This window comes from Myripristis murdjan, chromosome 7 (assembly GCF_902150065.1).
Source record: "Myripristis murdjan chromosome 7, fMyrMur1.1, whole genome shotgun sequence".
NCBI classification, from domain to species: domain Eukaryota; kingdom Metazoa; phylum Chordata; class Actinopteri; order Holocentriformes; family Holocentridae; genus Myripristis; species Myripristis murdjan.
The window spans coordinates 9,358,824-9,376,804 of record NC_043986.1 but is presented as its reverse complement, the minus strand read 5'-3'; the positions used below and the strand labels follow the sequence as shown (position 1 = coordinate 9,376,804).

The following is a 17,981-nucleotide window of genomic DNA, read 5'->3' as shown; positions in this document are numbered from 1 at the left end:
ATTATGGGGAAACTCTGAACACAATTTGCTTTTCAAATAACCTGTGAACTTAAAAACTAGTGCTGGAAATTGTGCTTTCATTTGGACAACATTAGAAACCCCGCTGAATGCAGGGCATCAAAAAATTAGTTAATACTCATAATGCTCCTCTCCACGGAAATCTTTAGTAAAAGGCGAAAGATTTATACGATTTGAAGAGAAACAAGAGTGAACTGCCTCAGAGAGGAACGAGGATCCAGCCCCTTTCTCCGTCTTAACATCCTCTGTGTCGGTTTATAAATCAACTTGCTGATCAAGTCTTAAAGCACGAGCACTGGGGCTGGAAAAGCAGAGGCGTGGTCACACTTTTCCCATAATGCAATGAGAGCAATGGGTAGCAGTTTTTTTTTTTTGTTTCTCAATTATTGTATTTGTAGTCTTAACTGTTTCAGTCCAGTGCTCATGTTTTAGAGTCACTTTAAGTCTTGATCCATGGCCTTCCCAAACACCCTCCACATGTTTGGGAAGGCCATGGAGCGCTCGCTGGAGTCTGCGGAGGAAGTAACCAAAGCATACGTTGCTGTTCACAACTACCTTTGCTCATCTAACCGACACGAGCGGCTGAGGTACATCCCTGTCAACTTTGCAGATTATGACAGTGCACCAGTAGAATGGAGGGAAGCTGTTGGTGAAGACAAAAACTTCCATTGCTCCACTTTTGGCAAATTGAATCGTAGGCAACTGGACTTGTATTTGTCCTAGGAAGACGTTTCGCCTCTTATCCAAGGGGCTTCATCAGTTCATGCGCATCGGTCTTTCTAGTCCGCACTAGTCTGACAAAGACAGTGGGGTAAGGTCCAGGTATTTAACCTCTGTGGGAGTGTCCACCCTAATGCCTGTGGGTGTGTTCATGCAGGCACTGGTTTCACTTGACCATTGTTGTGGTCTGGTGAAGCGACAGTCGCCAGAGTCACACCAGTTGTACCAGACCACAACAATGGCCAAGTGAAACCAGCACCTAACGACTGTCGTTAACACGACAAGCCTGGTCCTAACCAGATCCTAGCACTTTAAAAGAACATAAACGTCCATGAGTTGCTTCATCTCTCTCATCAGTCTTTTAGCTGAATCTTGTGGCAACTCCTGTAAGAAGCTGCCCACATACATCCTGAAATTGGCGTAGAGGTTTTGACTTGATTGCCGCTCCTCCCTGATCTCATCGAGCCTCTTCAGAAGTGCAGCCTCCACAGCATCTATCTCTGGGGCACGCTTTCTTGCTTTTCTTTTGCTTTTCCCGGACTCCGAGGGAAGTTGGTGTCGGGAAACATAATTCTTAAGCCAGCCAAGACGTTTTATAACGGCCGGGCAAAATATATCCTCTGCCCCGTCCCTGCTCCGCTTCTCAAGCATTTTCCATCTAGCGCAAATATACCGATTGCAGATTGACTTCCATTTCTTCTGGCAAGTCTCTCCATCGACCCCCAGGACTCCTCCGATCTGTCGCCAGCTGTTAAGACAAGCTTGCTTGTCACTATGCATTGGTGCAGAAGTGTCGTATAGGTGCCGGTAGTTCCGGACAAGGTCTGACAGTCTCTCTTCAAAGCTGATATCCACCATTGTTATGACCTCCGACCTCACGTTCACGGTCCTTTCACACGAGCGCCTCTAGTGTTCATGTCAATATTGCATCTTGCGCACGTGTCACGTTACCTCTCATCAAAGTGAGCGGCCTACTCGCCAAACGACCGCAAAATACACATGGCAGCCATGATGCGTACCCACACGCGTAGTAAGTGTAGTCCGGCCCTTAAAGAGAAAAATGTCCTCAGCACCTTTAATTTAGTATCCCAGCTCATTCCTTTAGCAAACACAAGAGGGCTGTGTTGTGATTTATGTTGAAATGAAACAGGCCCTTTATTTTTTTTATTTATTTATTTATTTATTTTTTACTTTCAGCAAGTACAAAACTCTTCTCACAGACAAGAGAGAGTCATTCACTGAACTCAACCCAAAGAGGCTGGCAATTATGTATTTCAATGGTGATGTGCCTGATAGGTGGGAAACTTAAATGAAGAGAGATAGTAGCTCACAAGGACTAACCTACAACTTGAGTACTTGTTTAAGTCACTTCTGATACAGTGAAGTTTAAAATGTTTTTTGCTTGTTGTTGTTATATGACAAAGTCAACTTAAATTTCAGAATTTCATTTCATTTTGCCTTCTTTTTGATGCACTTTAATGTAATCTATGGAAAAGATTATTCTTAAATACTTTGTTATGCATAACCTATAATGAGAGGTTTTTTTGGTCCTGTATTTTTTTACTTGAGGAAAATAAAAGCTAATTGAGCACTTTATTTTTCTAATATATATTTTATTCTAATATATTTTACTGGATACATAAGCATTAATATTTTGTTAGTACTTGCAGTACTTATAGTGCAGTGTTATGTCGCATCATGCAGTATTAGTGAAGTATTGAAGAAAAGTGTTGTTTATTTGTTACCTCAATAAATTTAAAGTCATTTCTATTTAATTTGTGTGCATTTTAGTCATTAACATTAAAAACACACTCTTTTTGGTAATAAAATAAGAGTAAAGGGTAAAAAAACGGAATTTCCAAAAATTAAAACAGAAAAAACAGAATTTGGGAAAACATGAAACAGACTTTATAGGGTCCTAGGTTATGGCAATCCTGCTCAAACCACTAAAATCTTATATACCAAGATATTTATTAGTTGATTAAGTTTGTTTTGCACAAAAATGACAGCCCCACTGAATGCAGGGCATCAAAAAATTAGTTAATACTCATAATGTTCCTCACCACGGAAATCTTTAGTAAAAGGCGAAAGATTTATACGGTCTGAAGAGAAACAAGAGTGAACTACCTCAGAGAGGAACGAGGATCCAGCCCCTTTCTCCGTCTTAACATCCTCGGTGTCGGTTTATAAACCAACTTTGTGAACTGACACCACTTCATTCAACTCATCAGGAGGGCAGATCAAGACTTAAAGTGACTCTCAAGCACAAGCACTGGACAGAAAGGGTTAAGACTACAAATAAAATAATTGGGGGAAAAAAAGCTGCTACCCATTGCTCTTGTTGCATTATGGGAAAAATGTGACCACGTCTCTGCTTTTCAAAAATGTTGCTCTCCTACATAACACTTGCTATTGTGATTCACTTCAGAAATGTTTAATTCAAAACAAAACAAAACAAAAAACTTGGGGAAAGCACACACAAATAAACACCACACAGGTTTGCCACTGACCTCCCAGAAGAAAATTTCGCTTTTTCCATTTTTATTGAAAAAGTCCACACTCCATGTCAGCCTTTCGCTTTTTTGCCACCATGTGCAGCAACAACTCTGCTGGGTTTTCTTCTGCTTCCAGCCGAGTCTACTGAATTTATCAGTATTTATGGTTTATTTAGCGAATCATCATATAAACCTCTATTTAGCTTATTATGGGTAATCAGCAATGATATGAAGCAAATACTTCAACTTAAAAAAAAGATACAATAATACGTTTGTTTCTCCATTTTCCTTCATATCATCACTGAAATTTGATCTGTAACATTTCTCTATATTGATGTAATCCAGAGAAATCATGGTCATCCCATTTAATTTCATGAAAACATGAAGGCTAAGCTAAGTACTAATGCCTTTTTTTCCACAACATCAGATTACGGGTAATTAGCTATGTAAGGAAGCAAATACTTTAACTTAAAAAAAATGTATATTATTTTTGTTTCTCAATTTTCCACCATATCATCATTGGAAGCTGGCCTGTAAAATCTCTCTAGAGTATGGTAATCCCATTCAAATGGCTGGGATGTTAAGTACCAACATGTTTATGAAGTCATTAAACTTATTTTGCACAAGACTGGAAACCCCACTGAATGCAGGGCATCAAAAAATTAGTTGATACTCATAATGTCCCTCTCCACGGAAATCTTTAGTAAAAGGCGAAAGAGTTATACGATCTGAAGAGAAACAAGAGTGAACTGCCTCAGAGAGGAATGAGGATCCAGCCCCTTTCTCTGTCTTAACATCCTCGGTGTCGGTTTATATACTAACTTTCTGAACTGACACCACTTCATTCAACTCATCAAGAGGGATGATTGTCCCTGCGGTCCAATACTCATACTACCATACTATTTAGTAGGGAAAAAAAAGATTTAGTATGTCCCAATACATAGTATGTCAGATGCAGTATGCCAAGAGTTCCAGGATGTTCTACTACATCCGGTCAGATTTCGCAGTATGGATTTCAGCATGCTGCTCTGGCCATTCTGACCCACAGTCCTATGCGCAGCGGACGTTACGTAGCACTGACTGAGTTGCGTGTGCAAGCCACACCCACATACGGACGACAACAAAACACACATATCGCACAAAACTTGCTCAGTGACAGCAGAAGCGACAGGAAGACAGAAGATCAGAAATATGACAGACGACAGTGCAGCATGAAACAGCACCGGCATTTTGACAACAACATTCAAATTTGCAGCTACGGACGGCGGAAGAAGTGAGCAAGAGGGTCGGACTTCAGGTACGATGTATGTAGTGTGTCCCAGTAGTATGCATACGCATGCATATTGCATACTAAACTACATACTTTGTAAGGGCAGCTGCAGTACATACTAAAAGTAAAAAGTATATGCGATTTGGAATGCAGGGCGTGTCTTCACTGGACAGAAAGGATTAAAGCAGAAAAAAAAAATTGACCCATTGCTCTCGTTGCATTATGGGAAAAGTGTGACCACGCCTCTGCTTTTCAAAAAAATTCTTTTCTCCTTCATAATACCTGCAATTGCGTTGCACTAAAAAATTAAAAAAAAAAAACAAATAAAAAAAACTTGTGTAAAAGATAGATTTAATTTCCATCTAAATTACAACTTCCCCATTTGTAGAAAAAGACAGAGAGGTGAGCAGGATTTAACAAATCACCACAGGAACAAGCTGAGATAATACACTAAATAATATCTTTACACAGTTTCCACTGTGTTCAATATAAACAGTTTGTGATGATACAGCTGTGAACTCAAGAAAACACACTAACAAATGCTTACTTCTCTACAGAGTTAAAAGCCCCACAAGCTTTTCAAATAACCTGTGAACTGAATAACAACTGCTGTAAATTATGCTTTTATTTGGACAACACTGGAAGCCCTACTAAATGCAGGGCATCAAAAAATTTGTTGATACTCTAGATCCTTTCCATGGAAATCTTTAGTAAAAGGCGAAAGATTTATATGATCTGAAGAGAAACAATAGTGAACTGCCTCAGAGAGGAACGAGGATCCAGCCCCTTTCTCTGTCTAACATATGTTAAAGGAAAGAGTCACATATTAGTCACTGTGCTCATCGCTACATGCAAATTTCCTTATTTCATTTTAATGACTTATCACTTTGGACATGGTATCATTATATTTTAGTCTAAAAAGCTCAAGTAAGCAAAGAAGTGTTGTTTATTTGTGAGACTGTGTCACAAGTTACCACTGAGTTAAACTATGAGCTTTTTTTGGTAATCAAATGCCTTCTGTCACTTCACATTGACATGTGACCTCTGTACCATTTCACAACAGTGATTTTAGAGGAGTGTTTTATGTAATAATGTATGACTCATAAAAAAAACAATATTTGCTCATGTTCTGCTCTTACCGAGTTGTTTGCGTAAACCAAAAGCTAGTTTTTGTCAGTGAATTCACTATAAACTCACAGCACTCAAGTTTGTTCTTATATTTGTGTCATTTATTGTGGGTCTACTGAAAACCTGTGCACCTTAATAATTTCAAAAAATAAATATAAATCAAAACTGATCAGATTAAAGTACAAAACATTTATTTCACCTTAAAAAAAAATCAAGTGTTGCTTTCCTAAATTTGAATGTCATTTTCTTATTTTAGTGTCTTTTCAGTTACCTTTTTACAGGTTGGATAATTCACTTTAAAGTCACCTTGTTATGCTCAGATATTACTCAAAGTGAGTATAATCTGAGCAGATTTAGATTAGATTCTAATCCAAATCATACAGAAGAAGAGGGTCGCCCTGACAGGTTTTATTTTATTATTATTCTTGAGTGCCACCTACTGGCAAGATAAGATATTGCAGAAAGTACACTAACCAAAAATTACATTTCTTGTGGCCTAACTTTTATCTGCATATGGTTTTACTGCACTATCAGATAAGAGGCACTGCCAAACATGTCACAAGTACAAGTTATTAAATCTAATTAACAGAAAAAGTTAAAGATTTAACAATGACTTGAGAAAACATGGCACCCACAACTGATTTTTCTCAGTTTTTTTCTATTAATACAAACTAAGAGATGTAACTGCTTTATATGACTTCTATAGAGAAACTAAAGTCCTAAATTATACAGAAATGCTTGTTCATTCAATTATAACACTTTGGTGTATTAAGTGTCAGTCTGAATGTTCATTTCAGTCAAGATGGGTGATACTGCCATTATGTCTTTGAAAGGCAGCTGACGGAGAATGCCGGTGAAGGTAGCGGTCACATTTTGGATGACGGCTACGCTGCAATTGAACAGCGCAGCGAGGTGAAGGTCGGTGTAATTATGCCTCAGTTTCATTAGAGTCAAGAAGACCTGGTCCTCGACAGTGATGCATTCCACTTTCCAGCCAGCTGAGTAGCAAACTGAGTCCTTGCGGTGCAACACGCGTCCAGCAATTGTGTTTAAAGTGCCACGATCCGGAAGGCCCGTCTCCATGCGGATGACTTCCTCACTGAGCTGAGCGGCAGAGTACCTGTGACTCCAGTGCGCCTCCTTCTCCTTCAAAGCCCTCAACTCTGCCTTGGTTCTCTCGAGCTCAATTTCAAGTGCGACCTTTTCCGCACAAACAAACATACATTCTGTGTCATTTTGACAATTAACGCCATTGTGAAAGTTAACACTCTCCACTGGACAAACCTCAGCATCCTCAGCTGAACATGGAACTTCTTCCTCTTCCTCCTTTTTAAATACAACCTCTTCAATTTTTAAGTGACTGCCTTCGGGCATCTCTTGCTCACAGCATGGAGTTGGATTTGATTTTGGAGAGAGCCCTGGATCATTTTCCTTTGCCCTCTGAAAATGACAACTGAAAAGCTCTGAGGATGTGGTAGGTTGTCCGTTGGCTTCCCTGTAAACACAAAAAAAAAAAAAAAAAAAAAAATCACTTAATCGGGTTCATGAATCAAATTATATTTGCTCAAAACTGCTATGCATGAAGTGCTGACTAACAAACTGTTTTAAACTTCCATGATTTTGATTGAGATTTTCATCCAGTAGTTATTCAAATGTCGGATCAATATGCATAATTGCATACAAAATCCGTAGCAGACTGTCTACGTGTAGGTATGGCATTTGCAGCAGAGCTGAACATTGTTTTTTTGATTCAATATACAATAAATATACATTGATATAGTGTCTTAAACAAAACCGTGTCTGGCTGCAGACTCAGGGAAGACCATGGCTTGCTGGAAATGCCCATGGTGTGTTAGAAATACAAAGTTTAATTATTTATTCACCATAGACCTCAACTGGTGACAAAAAATTCAAGGCACGTTTTGAGAAACCATCCAACCAACCACTTTTTCTGGGAGTTTTTTTTTTAGTAAACCAGGAGAGACGGGTGACAAATTAAAAGGAAAACCAACATGAGTGCCGAGTGAGGGTGTTGAGGCTGCATGGCAGGCATCCGCTGGACCATCTGTTGGAGTAGAGAAGTCACGTCCTGAAGAACGGCCATCTCCTGCGCCCTCTCCAGCTGCGCCTCTCTCCGTACCCGCTCCTCATACTCGCGCTGCTCCAGCAAGCGAAGCCGCTCTCGCTCGTTTAAGTTCCTGTCCAAGTCAGCGAACAGCTCCCTGATCTCTGCAGACAGAGCACTCTCCAAGGGCATCTGGTCCTCCCTCCCCTCCTTCTTCTTCTTCTTCTTAGGTGGAGAGTGACACGCCGACTCTAACAACAGAAACAAGAACAATAACAGTTTAACCCTTGTATGATGCTCAGGTCTTTGGGAGCCATTTTCAAGCTCTCAATGAAAAATTATACAGCGTTTTTTTTGTTGTTTGTTTTGTTTTAACCTGAGACTTTTTATGTCTAGATGAGTTCAGGGGTTTAGTGCATGTGTGAAATGGACAATATAAAGTGTATTATTAGATGCTGGGTCACAATCAGCTGCGAGAACAGCTCCACTACTCCCCAGCATAGTGCCTACAAATCTCTGGAGCTCTACTGGAGCAGGTGAAGTGCCACTGTGCCAAAAGATGTTCCCTCATTTGGTGGTGGATAGTGCTGTCCAACATGTTGGTCTCACAGGTGATCCAGCTGGGTGAGATGTGTTGCAACATCCTCAGCAAACTTCAGTAAGACACTTTAAGTTGCCTTTTTTTCCCTTCACTTTGCAATCTGTTTGTATGGTTCAAATCACAAGCCCAAAAGGTTGATTAGAGCATCAACAATGGAAAACCACCCAGCTCACAGGCTGTGGTGTAGGGTGACCATGGTTTCAAACCACCAAACCAGGACCCTTACATGCACCATACACACATGCACACACCCACATATGCGCTTATGCTCTCACCACAGGTGTTTTCATCAGGATATGGGACAATTATTTCAGCACTTAGCTCACCTACCGAGCACCTTTCAACAACATGGACAGATGAAAAATTGCTTTGTCTCCCAAAATCCACCAAAACATAGTTGAAAACAGTATAATCACACAAAACAAGGATAGCATTGGTGTAATATAACATAAATACTGACTGTCAGAAAACAAACCACATCTGTCGCTGTGCAAAAGTGCAGGCTGCCTGACCGAGACATATCCTTGACAAAACTCAAAATGAACTGCTGCCTATTGCTTGTTGCATTATGAGAAAATTATGTGAAAAATATTTTCTGCTATATATTACCTGCCATTGTGGTGCACTTAAGAAAATATAAGCAAACAATTTTTTTTTTTATTTTTTTTTTTTTTTTGTGAGGGGCACATTTCAACTCAGCTGAAAAGACAACTTGGCCAGTCTGAAGAACAAGTCAGAGAGCTGAGCAGGATTTAATACGTCCCTCTTTTGTTCTGCACAGGAATGAGCTGTGACAATACCTCAAAGACACCGGGGACATAAAAACATTTCATTTCAACTTCAATTACAACCTAACACATCTCTCTGCTGTTAGCCACATAAATGAGCTGGGATAATAACCTTACAGCACTCCAGACATTTTTTCTCTTAAGCATTATTACAGGAGAGGGTGTGCTTGACCGTTATTATTGTCACGACAGTGATGCGGCCAGGAACGAGGCACTTGCGCCGATTTCCGTTAGCATCACTGAAGTGACAATAATAACGGTCAAGCACACCCTCTGTGTAATAATGCTAATTAATAACGATTAATAGGCTAATTAATGACTGATAACAATGACACATTAATAACAAGAACAAAGTTATAGCTTGCACATCTCCGAGGAAAATCTTACAGATGCTGTCCGTGGTGCTGACTCAGCTGCGGCATTTTATTATAGGCTAGAAATTAAAGCTCCATAAAATTCACGGAGGATCTTGTTTAGCTCTTCTTTCCTTACAGGTGAGAAATCAGCTGTTTGCCCGGTGTTTTTCAGGTAGTCTTGTAGACATCTGACGGCCCAAGACATTGACCGGGCCGTACCGGCTTCATTTCCTGACCTCTCCAGCTGATCCAGCTCTCGCGTGTCTCTCCCTTTTCTCTTCTGTCTTGTCTTCCTCGTTCAGCCATTTATGCAAACTTAGGTCGCCAAATTAATCAAAATGGACAACCAAACGGTCCATTATACAGACTAAAAAAGTTGACAGCGGCTTTTGATGCGAGTTTCAGTGAAACGTTTCGTGTTGCCATGGAAACCACACAGACTCTGGCAATAACATTTCCGGGCGGAGTAATATTTTTAGTGATGAGTTTTTTTCATTTAAGCACGGCTAGCCGTGTTCAATTGCTCATTTGAGCACATTCTAAACGTCTGATAGGCACATTACCTATTGGGATCGGGATCTACGTGTTGCATAATGTAAATTTAACAACAACCAAAACTAAAGCAATGCAACTAAGAAAAAACACTAAAACTTATATTTCAACAAAGCTGGAAGTCCCAATTCAAGTAGGGCATCAAAAATTAGTTGATACTCATAACGTTACCCTCCACGGAAATCTTTAGTAAAAGGCGAAAGATTTATACGATCTGAAGAGGAATGAGGATCCAGCCCCTTTCTCCGTCTTAACATCCTCGGTGTCGGTTTATATACCAACTTTCTGAACTGACACCACTTCATACATCTCATCTAGAGGGCAGATCAACAGACAGTAACAAAATCCGCGGACTGTTTTCTGTTTTTTTTTTTTTTTTTTTTTTTTTTTTTTTGTGGTGATTCAGGAGGAAAATCTGTGGGATTCTGCGGAGTGATTTGTTTTGTCGCGCACACGCGACACCGTTGCACGCTACGGAGTTTATCTTAGAAACGAGACCACCGGGGACGACGGCACATTTCAAATGATTTCAGACTGTTAACCAGCTGCTAGGTAGTAGATGTTACTTACCCAAACCACTCTTCTTTCTGTTGTAGTGTCTTTGGGACTTCAGATGCTCCAAAATGGTTTGTTTCCTCAAATAATCCACCGAGTGCTTGCAAACTTTGCAGTACAACACTCCCCCGCTCTCATAAAAATCATTGGGAAATTCATACGCCCTATCTCTGGCAGTGATCCGTGTTGCTAAATGACGACGCCTTAGCTCATCTGCTGTGTATTTGGTTTTCGGCATATTTTAATGGTTAAAACAAGCTGTTTTCTGTTCTGATGTTGCACCTCACGACACGACATTAACCACAGATAAAGGGGGAGGGGCATGATGCGTTTAGGGACACTGCAACGCTGCTGCGTTCAAATTCCGCAGAGTTTTTCAGCGAATTTCTCGTCGGAGCACCGCGGCCACAGATTCTGTTCGGGCCTGCTGAAGTGACTCTAGCACAGACAGAAATGATGAAGGCAGAAAAAAAGCCAACCATTGCTCTCGTTGCATTACGGGAAAAGTGTGACCACGGCTCTGCTTTTCAAAAAAAAAAAACAAAAACAAAAAAAAACTTTTCTCCTTTTTAATACCTGCAGTTGCATTGCACTAAAAATGTTAAAATAAATAAATAAATAAAAGTTTTAAAAAATTGTGTAAAAGACACATTTCATTTCCATCTAAATTACAACTTCCCCCCATTTGCAGAAAAAGACAGAGAGGTGAGCAGGATTTAACAAATCACCACAGGAATGAGCTGATAATACACTAAATAATATCTTCCACTTCACACAGTCTCCACTGTATTGAACCTCAACAGCTGATGATGATACAGCTGTAAACTCAAGAAAACACATTAACAACTGCTTACTTCTCTGTTCTCCTACAGTTTTTTTTTTCATCGCTTTTCCAGTATAATGAAACTGGGATCCACTTTGTCGTCATCTTCACCTCCAAACCACAGCACAAGTTTTCTGTTGCAAATGTGTTCATGCCTTTTCATTGGATTCACACATTTTCACCCTCTTTTGTACAACACTTCACATGTGTCATTTACATGGCCCTGACTCCACTGATGTCACTATGGTGGTCAAAAGCAAAACATCTGCTCATCGCTGATAGAAATGACCTGCATCACTGTGAAGTCACTAGTGCACCTGCATCACTACCATTTCCACAAATCACCATTCACCAATCAATCAGTATGCACCTACAAAATGGGGCCTATAAATTGTATTCTGTATTTTTTTTTCAACTTTTTCATTTTTTTCCCCTGTGTAATACTGTATGTGAATCACAGTATTTCAGTTTTTGCCATCAATACAGTAAATTTCACTTAAAAGTCTCTCTGAGTTTGGATGCAATTCTTTACTGTAAGTTCACATTTGAATGTGTAGCACACAGGAGAGCCTTGTTCAAACTGATAGCTGTGTTTTGTATTCTGTTGTCAGCTGTGTTACAGTACAGTAGAGCTGATTGAAGGAATCTGCACATTTGGGCATAAGATGAGCTGTTTGAGGGAAATATTGGCTTTTGCTACTTGCTTTACAATATGTAACTATGTAAACTGTCAAAAAAAATATGACTGCAATACACACAGGAAAACGTAAGGTTGAACCTGCTCAGACTGAAAAGGGTGTGTTGCATTTTGGTGTTGAGTATGAAGTGAGTGAGTGAGTATTTGCTTCCTGTCATTGCTAATTACCTGAAAAAAGCAATAGAGGTTTCTAAGAGCCTGTTTTATCAGTTTATTGTAATTTAACAGTCAAAACATTTTACAGAGGAAATTGACCTCAGTGTCTTTAAGGTGTGATCCCAGTTCATTCCTGTCGCCAACGAGAGAGCGATGTGTTGAGTTGTAATTCAAGATGAAATTGAACATGCCCTCTACACCTTTTTTTTTTTAAACCTAAATTTCTTTAGCAAATTGCAGCAGCAGATTTCTCTGCCTGTTAGTTTCCAATTCAGTGAAAATTGAAGGGTTCATGAATTAAGAACCCGTTCTTAATTATTATGCCTGTTAAAATAAAGGTCAAATAGCCTAAATAAATATTCTTGATGTTGTAACTGTTTCTTTGGAAACTGTTTGGAAACCCAATGGCAGGTATTATAGAGGAGAAAAGACTTTTGAAAAGCAGAGGCGTGGTCACAATTTACCCATAATGCAATGCGCAATGGGTAGTTTTTTTCCTGCCTTAGTCAGCTCAGGATGAGATGGATGAAGTGGTGTCAGTTCAGAGTTGATTTATAAAAAAAAAAAAAAAAAAAAAAAAAAGATTTCCGTGGAGGGGAACATTTTGAGTATCAACTAATTTATTGATGCCTTGTGTATAACAGGGCTTCCAGTGATATGATAAACAAAATAAAGAAGTTGATAATGTCAGTATGAATGTAAGGTTTTCCATTACGTGGTAGGACCTACTCGGCTGGGGTTCCAAGTGAGCTGAGTCGAGCCAAAAATGTGACGTAAACGGAGTGCAAGCCACTGATTGGACAGGCAGGCATGACACATAACAGCGACTCCTTCACAAAAACCAAACCCGCCATTTTTAAAAAAAAAAAAAAACCTGGCAACAGCGACTGTGCGCATTGATCATCGCTGAAGTTGGCAAAGTTGGAAAATGGCAAGCAAACCGGTACCGTGGTCAAATGAAGAGGTGGAGACTTTTCTGTGCTTGGTGGTGGGGCCGCCTTGCTATGACGACTCCACCCACGATGAGGTGGTACTCAATTGTAATGGAAAACGACCGAAAGGCGTGAGTGGAAAAGCACCTTGATCAGCTCTTCTGATGAGATAAATGAAGTGGTGTCAGTTCAGAAAGTCGTTTCACAAACCGACACCGAGGATGTTAAGACGGAGAAAGGGGCTGGATCCTCGTTCCTCTCTGAGGCAGTTTACTCTTGTTTCTCTTCAGATCGTATAAATCTTTCGCCTTTTACTAAAGATTTCCGTGGAGAGGAGTATTATGAGTATTAGCAATTTTTTTTCATGCCCTGCATTTAGTGGGGCTTCCAATATTGTACCCAAAAAAAAAAACTTAATAAACAGCTCACTATGAAATTAGGTTTCACACTGATTGGGATTGCTGTGACTTACTGAATGTTCATAAATTAAATTCTAATGATGATACAGTGGGAAATGGAGAAATAAGCAGTATTATTTTTGTTTTTTTTGTTCATATGATTGCTATTTAGGACACTTTTCCCATAATGCAACGAGAGCAATGGGTCACAGTTTTTTTGTTTTTAAATTATAATTTTTTTTCTTTTTTTTGCTTCCGCAGCTTGAATCATTTCTGTCCAGTGCTCATGTTTTAGTGTCACTTTAAGACTTGATCTGCCGTCAGGACGCGTTTCAACTCATTTTTGATGCCCTGCATTCAGCAGGGTTTCTAGTTATGTGAAAATAAAAGCACAGTTTAACTGTTTAATGCCTGTTCTGTGTGCTTTCTAAGATGCTGCAATTTAACACAGTTCAGAGATAAACATGTCTTGAGTCCCTTTAATTTAGTCATCCTGTTCATTCTTGTGGCGAACAAAAGAGCAGAGTGTTAGGTTGTGAATCAAGTTAAGTGAAAGTGAAGCTTATTACAGGTAATCAGCAATGATAGGAAGCAAATACTTCAACTTAAAAAAGATACAATAATACGTTTGTTTTCTCCATTTTCCTCCGTATCATCGTTGAAATTTGATCTGTAACATCTCTCTATATCGTTGTAATCCAGAGAAATCATGGTAATCTCACTTAATTTCATGAAAAGATACAGACTAATGTCTTTTTTATCCACAACATCAGATTATGGGTAATTAGCAATGATAGGAAGAAAATACTTTAACTTACTTTAACTACTAAAAATTATAATATAATGTTTGTTTCTCAATTTTCTACCATATCATCTTTGAAAGTTGGTCTGTAAAATCTCTTTAGATTATGGTAATCTCATTCAAACTGCTAAATTGTTATGTACCAGTGTGTTTACTAATTTATTAATTTTATTTTGCACAAGACTGGAAGCCCCACTGAATGCAGGGCATCAAAAAATTAGTAATACTCATAATGCTCCTCCCCACGGAAATCTTTAGTAAAAGGCGAAAGATTTATACGATCTGAAGAGAAACAAGAGTGAACTGCTTCAGAGAGGAACGAGGATCCAGCCCCTTTCTCCGTCTTAACATCCTCGGTGTCGGTTTATAAACCAACTTTCTGAATTCATTTATCTCATCCTGATGGCAGATACAGTGTTAAAACACGAGCACTGGACAGAAATGACTAAGGCAGAAAAAAACATCTTCACGAAGACAAAATAAAATGAAATACATAAAACTATAGAATCAATGTTGTCCATCTTGAGAGCACTGAAGCTGCTTATCGTTTTGTTTCATGCACAGGTGTTCACTGACACACCTCCGAAACCTACTTCGGCATTTTACGCTGCATCACTCGAATGCCCTTCGGGAAGCCTCGATAATAATGACGTAGGAATCCTCCGCAGGCTACACCGTCCCAATTCACTAAACTTTCAATTCCGGTAAACCTGATATCGGCACCTACGTCGTACGCCTCCTACATAGGGACCATAGGCTGCGACCTAGTAGTCATCTAACCCTTCGATTGAGACAGACCGTTTAAGTGACTTTAAAACAGGAGCACTGGACATAAAGGATTAAAGCAGAAAAATTAAAAAACTGACCCATTGCTCTCGTTGCATTATGGGAAAAGTGTGACCACGCCTCTGCTTTTTAAAAAAAAAAAAAAAAAAAAAAAAAATCTTTTCTCCTTTATAATACCTGCAGTTGCATTGCACTTAAAAATTAAAAATTTAATTTAATTTCCATCTAAATTACAACTTCCCCCATTTCTAGAAAAAGAGAGAGAGGTGAGCATGATTTAACAAATCACCACAGGAACGAGCTGAGATAATACACTAAACGATATCTTCTTCTTTACACAGTTTCCACTGTGTTGAACCTAAACAGTTTGTGATGATAGAGCTGTAAACTAAAGAAAACACACTAACAAATGCTTACTTCTTGAAAGCCCCACAAGCATTCAGAGTAAACTGTGAGCATGTGTTTGTTTTTTAAGTCATTTATGAACTTAATAACTACCACTTTTGCTTTTATTTACACAACATTAGAAGCCCTGCTGAGCAGCAGGGTATCAAAAAATTAGTTGAAACTCATGATGCTCCTCTCCACGGAAATCTTTAGTAAAAGGCGAAAGATTTATACGATTTGAAGAGAAACAAGAGTGAACTGCCTCAGAAAGGAATGAGGATCCAGCCCCTTTCTCCGTCTTAACATCCTCGGTGTCGGTTTATAAACCAACTTTCTGAAGTGACACCACTTCATCCATCTCATCAGGAGGGCAGATCAAGACTTAAAGCGCGAACACTGGACAGAAATGACTAAGGCAGAAAAAAAACAATAATAAAAAAAAAAATGCTACCCATTGCTCTCATTGCATTATGGGAAAAGTGTGACCACGCTTGTGCTTTTCAAACATTTTGCTCTTCCACATAAGACCTGAGGCCTGTATCACGAAGCAAGCTTAGTTTTCGCTGGATTAGCCAGACCTATCAGGATACACTAATCGAGATCATGGTGATAAGGGATAAGCGGTATCACGACGCTGGTTATCAACTCGCTCACTCGATCCAGGTTTGCCTCATCAGGAGCCGTGAACACGCACGTATAAGGGGTGGGTTCTGAGGCAGCAGACCAATCACAAACATGAGCCACGAGGAAAAACGCACAGCGTATTTCACGGCGGAGGTGCAGCGTGTTATACTGGAAAAGTATGAGGTGGAAAAACAAAATTTACATAGTAAATCGAACATCGTGGCTGCCGCGAAGAGAAGGCAGGATGCTTGGCAACGAATTGCTGACTGCATAAATGCTCAAATTACACATCAGTGGCTCAAGTCCACATCTGACGCTGAAAGCCATGCACTGCACTGCACAGATATGCTGCGTGTATGACCGGTATAATTGAAATCCCCCATGTGTATCCCCTCAGCACAGGAATAATTTGCCCCCCAAAAATATTTAGAGCTAATTAATTGTGCCATTTTAAATGTCCCTAAAATGTTGTGAAATGCCTATAAAAATACTTTTGATTATCAAATTTCCTTTAATGATCTCTCGTGTGTTTTCCTCTCCTACAGAGTGTCAGCTGTGTATAACAGGCAGCTGTTAGCCAGGCTGAAGTGCTGCTTCACATTACATACATTACATTACATCAGTGGTCCCCAAACTACGGCCCGCCTCCACATTAGGCCCGGCCCCCTGAACAATACCAGAGACGCATTATGATTTTTTTTTTCAGTCTGTCCACACGATCGAGACTAATACACGCATAGAACGTGACAAGCCTACTGGAACTTACAAAAGGATTATAAGGAAGGAACACAAGAACTTTGAGAGACTGCTCATATGAGTCATTTAAGCAGTGGCGGTTCTGCCTATGTTTCTGCTCTAGGCGAAATTACTGGCTTGCGCCCTTTCATGTTACTACTCCAACCCCCCCGCTCCCACGGCACCAGTCGGGCGCAGCACCGGGGCAGCATCAGTCGGCATCAGGCGAGCCGGCACTGGCCGCCATTAAGCCGCTCACCTGTCAGATCCGGCAGACCAGACCGGGTGGGCGCGGTACCGGTCGGTGCCGCGGCCGGCCCGCCGGCCTGCCTGATGCCAACTGATGGTACTGATGGCATGTGCGGGTCAATACAGTAGTCTAGAAAACTGCCGATTTTTTTTTTCTCATGCGCCCCCAAGTAGATTGCGCCCTGGGCGGTTGCCCACACTGCCCATAGCAAAAACCGTCCCTGCATTTAAGTAAGAGATTCTGCTCTGACAACTAAGCTGAACTTTTACCTGTTAAGACTGTGCACGGCACAACAGAAAGTTAATGTTCCATGGACTTTTTTTTCTGTGAAGAACCCAGAGAGGGTTATTTGGTTATTATTTATTTCACAAATAGTGCTATTTATTTCCTGACTTTATTTTTTCTGTGAAGAACCCAGAGAGGGTTATTTGATTTTTATTGATTTCATTAATAGTGTAATTTATTTCATTAATAGTGTTATTATTTATTTCCTGAGTTTTTTTCTGTAAAGATCCCGGAAAGGGTTATTAATATTTGGTTATGTGTGGCTTTCTGGAAAACAATCAATGTTTACGTTTAGGCACCCCTGCGATCATCGCACTTTTTCTGTTACAAACTGACCCCGGCCCCCCATCAGAGAAGGGAAAAGTTATGTGGCCCTCACAGGAAAAAGTTTGGGGACCCCTGCATTACATCCTTTCTCTCATACAGAGAGTCGTCAGCAAAATCTAACGGGTTTGATCGGTCAAGGAAAATCCTTTCACGCTGTAATGCTCTCCGGGATCCTCAATGATTGGACAGGCCACAGTTTGGCAAACAGCTGACTGGCCAGGGGGTGGTGCT

At 40.0% G+C, this 17,981-nt stretch overlaps 1 protein-coding gene, 7 non-coding genes and 1 pseudogene across 8 annotated transcripts; 1 reads left to right on the top strand and 8 right to left on the bottom strand.

Annotated features, from left to right (window-relative positions):
• Positions 1–96: 96 nt before the first annotated feature.
• Positions 97–211, bottom strand: LOC115362787 (U5 spliceosomal RNA). The gene has a single exon (XR_003928521.1). It is a non-coding gene; the product is annotated as a U5 spliceosomal RNA (small nuclear RNA).
• Positions 212–2,745: 2,534 nt separating this feature from the next.
• On the bottom strand, positions 2,746–2,860 carry LOC115362802 (U5 spliceosomal RNA). The gene has a single exon (XR_003928535.1). It is a non-coding gene; the product is annotated as a U5 spliceosomal RNA (small nuclear RNA).
• A 1,006-nt stretch (positions 2,861–3,866) lies between these two features.
• On the bottom strand, positions 3,867–3,981 carry LOC115362820 (U5 spliceosomal RNA). Its single transcript, XR_003928552.1, has one exon. It is a non-coding gene; the product is annotated as a U5 spliceosomal RNA (small nuclear RNA).
• Positions 3,982–5,146: 1,165 nt separating this feature from the next.
• Positions 5,147–5,257, bottom strand: LOC115362824 (U5 spliceosomal RNA). The gene has a single exon (XR_003928554.1). It is a non-coding gene; the product is annotated as a U5 spliceosomal RNA (small nuclear RNA).
• Positions 5,258–6,025: 768 nt separating this feature from the next.
• On the bottom strand, positions 6,026–10,786 carry LOC115362450 (uncharacterized). Its single transcript, XM_030056376.1, has 3 exons — positions 10,564–10,786; positions 7,644–7,947; positions 6,026–7,126 (listed from the first exon to the last, which is right to left on the bottom strand). The coding sequence occupies exons 1-3, from the start codon at positions 10,784–10,786 to the stop codon at positions 6,400–6,402; spliced, it is 1,254 nt and encodes a 417-aa protein (XP_029912236.1). The 3' UTR covers positions 6,026–6,399.
• LOC115362821 (uncharacterized) lies at positions 10,116–10,224 on the bottom strand (annotated as a pseudogene).
• Positions 10,787–13,426: 2,640 nt separating the features above from the next.
• LOC115362819 (U5 spliceosomal RNA) lies at positions 13,427–13,542 on the top strand. The gene has a single exon (XR_003928551.1). It is a non-coding gene; the product is annotated as a U5 spliceosomal RNA (small nuclear RNA).
• Positions 13,543–14,544: 1,002 nt separating this feature from the next.
• On the bottom strand, positions 14,545–14,658 carry LOC115362814 (U5 spliceosomal RNA). The gene has a single exon (XR_003928546.1). It is a non-coding gene; the product is annotated as a U5 spliceosomal RNA (small nuclear RNA).
• Positions 14,659–15,671: 1,013 nt separating this feature from the next.
• LOC115362808 (U5 spliceosomal RNA) lies at positions 15,672–15,786 on the bottom strand. The gene has a single exon (XR_003928540.1). It is a non-coding gene; the product is annotated as a U5 spliceosomal RNA (small nuclear RNA).
• Positions 15,787–17,981: the final 2,195 nt, after the last annotated feature.